The sequence below is a fragment of the Rhizophagus irregularis genome, chromosome 15, assembly GCF_026210795.1.
Source record: "Rhizophagus irregularis chromosome 15, complete sequence".
Taxonomy (NCBI): Eukaryota; Fungi; Glomeromycota; class Glomeromycetes; order Glomerales; family Glomeraceae; genus Rhizophagus; species Rhizophagus irregularis.
In genome coordinates, this window is record NC_089443.1 from 2068415 (window position 1) to 2074414 (window position 6000).

Genomic DNA, 6000 nt, shown 5'->3' on the forward strand with positions numbered 1-6000 from the left:
AAATCTTATACTGTCTCATTAGACAATTAATGATTAAGTATTACGGCCCTGCCACAAGGGACTTCCTAAGAAGCGCACTATGCTCCTCCCGTGAAAATTACGCATAGCACCATGCCGTACCACAACCAACCGGTCCTATCGCAGGACTGCAGCAAAACTGGTACCTACGAGCTTACTAAAAGTAAGCGCCTATGCTCCAACCCTTTCGCATAGTACTATACCGCTCCAAAAAATCCCAGCCAGCCCTACTGTGAGACTGCAGCAAAGCTGGTACTCACAGGCTTACAAAGTAAGCACGCTATGCTCCCACCCATGCATAGCATCATGCTGCTCCGATATAAATACCCAATAAACTTACCTTTGGCCTACTTACCCATGCATAGAACTTATACCATTTCTAAGAAAGACTGGAAAAAAAGAGAAACCTAGAAAAAAAGTGGAGACCTAAAAAAAAGAGAGAAGATCTAGAAAAATTAGATGATCAAAAAAGAAAAAAGACTTAACAAAATAAATTAGTCCTACCACAAAGGATGCCTCGCTCGTGCCTATACCGTTCCTAAGAAAATGAAAAACTTGAAAGAAAGACCGAAAAAAGAGACCTAAAAAGAAGACCTAGAAAAAAATTGGGATCCTAAAAAAAAGGGAAGACCGAAAAAAAAAGACCTAAAAAAAGACCTAAAAAAAAATACGTTTTACACATGCATTTTTTCGAAAATAAATTATGAAATAATCATTATAAATATCACATGATTTCAATATACCTAAAAAATAGAAGACTTAGAAAGAAAAGTGGAATCCTGAAAAAAGAGAAGACCGAAAAAAGTCCTAGAAAAAAAGAGAAGTTCGAGACTGAAAAAAAGAGAAGACTTAAAAAAAATAAAACCCAGGAAAAAGCAAAGTCCTAAAAAAAGAAGACCGAAAGGAAGAGACCTAGAAAAAAAGAGAAGTTTGAAAAAAGAGAAGACCTAAAAAAGAAAGAAGACTAAGTTAACAAAATAAGCTAGTTGGGATACCCCACCCGCGCATAAACTTTACTAAGAAAAATATGAGTTCTGAAAAGCTTGAAAGAAAAAAAACGAAAAAAATAGTAAGAGAGGTAAAAGTAAGACCAATAAAAAACCTAAAAAAAGACGAAGTGGAGTTCCTAAAGACCTAAAAAAAATAGTTTATATATATAATTTTTTGTTATACAAACTTTTATGTTCTAGTCTATATCAAAAAATTCAAATCATAAAAATCATAATGACTCATGACTTATTTGATACACGTGAAAACGTGAAAACGCGAAATAATCAGTTGCAAAAGTGTTGCAAGTCTATTAAATAAATCAATGTTAATATAATAAAGAAAATGAGTCATCATATGTCAAAATTGGGATCAAGAAAATAAGTTGATTACAAACATAATATCCGCGATGGTTTGATTTTAATTAGTTAATTAGAACGCGTATTTCAATATATTTAACGTATTTCTTAGTAAGAAATCTCTATTCTCTAATATCCCATCAGTCCGGTAATGATAAATGTATTTTCATAGATCATTACGTAATAAACTCGCAGTAAAGTTTGGATTTCGTCATTATAAGATATTAAATATCATACTTCCTAATTTACCAATTTGCCTTAAAACACTTCAAAAATACATACGTACGTTGTTTTAGTTCATTTATTCTTTCTTCCTTTCCATAGAGCAAAAAATTAAAACAAAATTAGTTATTATATAAATGACAATAAGCATTAAAACTTTTCATATACCTTTATAATAAACTACGAACGTGAATAGCATAACAATTTGTAGAGACTATTAAGAAGAAATGTCGTCATATATATTTAATAACATATATATATTATATTGCAATATTTTTTCTTTTTTTGGCTGACAATTTTAGTTCCATATCCATATAAATAATACAATATGACGTTAATATATAATTATTAATTAGAACTTCATTAAAATAATTAATTGCTTTCTCATAACCATCACTAACATGTAACGACTTAACGTACTGTACGGTCTGATAGGTCTGATATTACTTAGTTATCCCTAGATTGTTGATCAAATTTCAACGATATCATCTAGCAAACAAAAGAAGTAATTGAGTATCGCTAACTTGCCGATGACTGATAAAAATTATTTAACGTTCGTTAAAATTAATTTCAATTTATCATTCACATTAAAATTTATTCCTACTGTGTTTTTAACGTGAAAGCACTACATAATGACAGTATTGATCGTACTTCTCTAGTATAAAAAGATTGTAATAAATTTAAATTACAGTAGGCGTCGCAATGAAATATAAATTTATTATTTATTAATATATTAAAACATAAATTTATTAGTTGATAATATGAATCTATCTATTTAAAATACATTATTATAATAAATTTCAAAAATGTCTATATTAAATAATAAATATTGTACATATGTACATATAAATAAAATTTTTTTTTTAATTAGAAGATTAATTTAAATTAATTATTTTCTCTTGATTTTTCTAACCCTTGCTTAGCGCATTGTTTATACCAATAAATTGCCTGGCCCATATCTTTATCGACTCCATCTCCTTTTTCATATAAAAGAGCAAGATTATATTGGGCTACATTACATCCTGAATTTGCCGCCATTTGATATAAATCAAGTGCCCTTTGCTTATTAATATTGGTTCCAATCCCATTATCGTAACAATATCCCAACATTGATATTCCACTTGAATATCCTCCTTCTGCTGATTTTTCAAATAATTCAAAAGCTTTTTTATGATTTTTTTCAATATCATTACCATTTTTAAACATATAAGCTAGGTTATATTGTGCTACACTATGTCCTAAATTTGCGGCTTTATGATATGATTCAAATGCTTTTTGTTTATTAATATCAGTACCAATTCCATTATTATAACAATATCCCAACATAGTTATTCCGTCAAGATATTCTTCTTCAGCTGAATGCTTAAATAATTCAAAAGCTTTTTTATAATCTCTACCAACTCCTTCTCCGTCTTTATACATATGAGCGAGATTATATTGAGCTAAACTATGATCTAAATTTGCCGCTTTTTGGTATAATTCAAACGCTCTCTGTTTATTAATGCCAATTCCAATTCCATATTGATAACAATATCCTAACATCATTATTCCATCTGGATGTCCTCCTTTAGCTGATTTTCTAAACAATTCGAAAGCTTGATTAAAATCTTTATCAGTACCTTCTCCATTTTTATACATAATAGCAAGGTTGTATTGAGCTACATTATGATCTAAATTGGCTGCTTTTTGGTATAATTCCAATGCTTTTTGTTTATTAATATCTGTTCCAATTCCGTTATTATAACAATATCCTAACATCATTATCCCGTCCGAATATTCCCCTTCAGCTGATTGTCTAAAGAATTCAAAAGCTTTGTTATAATTTTTATCGATACCATCTCCATTTTTATACATATACCCAAGATTATATTGAGCTACACTATGTTTTAATTTTGCCGCTTTCTGATAAAATTCAAATGCCTTTTGTTTATTGATATCAATTCCAATTCCATATTGATAACAATATCCCAACATCATTATTCCATCCGAATATTCTTTTTTAGCTGTTTGTTCAAATAATTCAAAAGCTTTTTTATAATCTTTATTAGTACCTTCACCATTTTTATACATGAGAGCAAGATTATATTGAGCCGCAGTATGTTCTAAACTTGCAGCTGTTTGATACATTTCAAATGCTTTTGGCTTATCAATAACAGTTCCGATTCCATTATCATAGCAGTATCCTAACATCATTATTCCGCCAGGATGCTCTCCCTTAGCCGATTTTTCAAATAATTCGAAAGCTTTATTATAATTTACATCAACACCTTCTCCATTTTTATACATACAAGCAAGATTATATTGAGCAACATTGTGTCCTAAACTTGCTGCTTTCTCATACAAGTCAAATGCTTTCTGCTCATTAACATTAATTCCAAATCCATATTGATAACTATACGCTAACATCATTATACCACTCAAATGTTCTCTTTTAGCTGATTGTTCAAAAAGTTCGAAAGATTTCTTATAATCTTTATCAACTCCATCACCTCTTTTATACATAAAAGCAAGATTATATTGAGCTCCTCTATGTCCTAATTCTGCAGCTTTTTTATAATAATGAGCAGCAATTCTTAAATCTTTGTTAACCTCAATACCATTCTCGTAAAACCAACCAATTTTAAATATCCCGGCTGCAAAATTCTTTTTGGCTACTTTTTCATAATGTTCAAATGCTAAATTTTCATTCTTTACAGTTCCAAAACCAAATTGATAATTTAACCCAACAAAAAATTGTCCCAATAAATGATCTTGTTTCGATGCATCAATAAATAGATCAAATGCTTTCTCATTATCTTTACTTGCCTCAACTCCAAGATAATAAAAATAACCCAACAAAAAATTTGAATCTGAATTATTTTGATTGTTTAATAACCAATCATAAATTTCTTGTGAATCTATTTCATGTTCATTAAAATAATCATCAATATATTTATTACTTAATCCCTTTCCTTCGTTAATTATTTTAAAAATAAATGATACTATTTCGTTAACAATAATTTGTTCATTTGATAACGATGATGATGATGATTCTTGAAATGAATTATTAATACTTGAAGCGATACTATTAACGTTAAGTGAATTAGTTTCTTGATTATTTGATGATAAAGGATTTATAATTGGATGATTCACTAATGTCATATCCGTTCTTCCCATAATTACTTTTAATCTTTCTATTACTTGATATATAGTTGGACGATTTTTTGGTTCCCCATCCCAACACTCTAAATTTAAATGAGTAATGTTAATATTATAATATTTATAAATTAGCAACTAGTTAGTTAATATTTTACTTACCGGTATAAAGGTTTACATAATTTTCAGGCGTACCAGGAACAGTTTCTTCTCTAAGTCCTTCTTTAATATCTATAGCCAAATCGACATCGTATTCTTCACCTTCGGTATAAAATGGCAGTTGACCACTTGATATTTCCCATAATAATACACCAATACTGTAAACATCACTCTTTTCATCAAATTGTATTGGGGCATCTTTGGCATCTTTTCTTCTTCGGTTAGTAAATCTTTTTGGATCAACATAAGGTATTATTCCAAAAAATTTTGATCGTCTGTTAGATGATGATTCAATCCTCTTCGATAACCCGAAATCAGCTAACTTGATAGTACCTTGATGAACCAATATATTACCAGAGTGCTATTAAAAATAAGAAAGAAATTTCATTTATTAATTAATGTTAATTATAATATAAATTATTACAAACGAGTAAAAAAATAAATTACCAAATCACGATGAACGATTCCTTCATTATGTAAACATGACACGGCAGAAGTTAACTGATAAGCCAGTTTATATTTATCATCCCAGGTAAGATTACTGAAATTATTTTTCAAATATTCGTGAAGAGTACCGCTATCAGCGAACTCCATAACCAACAAATATTTTTTTAGTTGATCATTATGATTTTCTAACGAATAAAGAAATAATTATTTAAACTATTTATTTTTTTTTTTTTATCACCAAGTTGAATAATATCTTTTAAGCATTATTATTAAATATTTTTATCATACCTGGTTCAAATTTTGTTATTCCATAAAAATTAATAATATTACTATGAAATTGTATATCTCTTTGAAGTCTAAGCTATAAAATTTAAATAGATATTTTTTATTTAAAAAAAAAATTATATAATTATAATAAAATATATATTTTCATAATTACCTCATGAACTATCTCTTTTGCAGTGATATTATCAAAATTAAAGAAGGATTTTAACGTTAAATATTGATCAGAATTTTTCCATTTCGCACGAAAAACTTTTCCGAAACCTCCGGATCCGATTTCTTGAATATTACTAAAATATTTGTATTCATAAAATTTATAAAATCCTTTGGTAATAGATTCTTCAATCCAATTAACCCATTCGTTCGTATTTTCTCCTTCTTGCGTTTCCAT

General features: G+C 28.5%; 1 protein-coding gene across 1 annotated transcript; it reads right to left on the reverse strand.

The window, feature by feature from the left end:
- Window positions 1-2471: 2471 nt before the first annotated feature.
- Window positions 2472-6000, reverse strand: OCT59_007175 (uncharacterized protein; the record flags this gene model as incomplete). Its single annotated transcript, XM_066146907.1, has 5 exons — window positions 2472-4810; window positions 4884-5241; window positions 5328-5512; window positions 5616-5688; window positions 5767-6000. 5 exons carry the CDS (start codon window positions 5998-6000, stop codon window positions 2472-2474), a joined length of 3189 nt encoding a protein of 1062 aa, XP_065998530.1.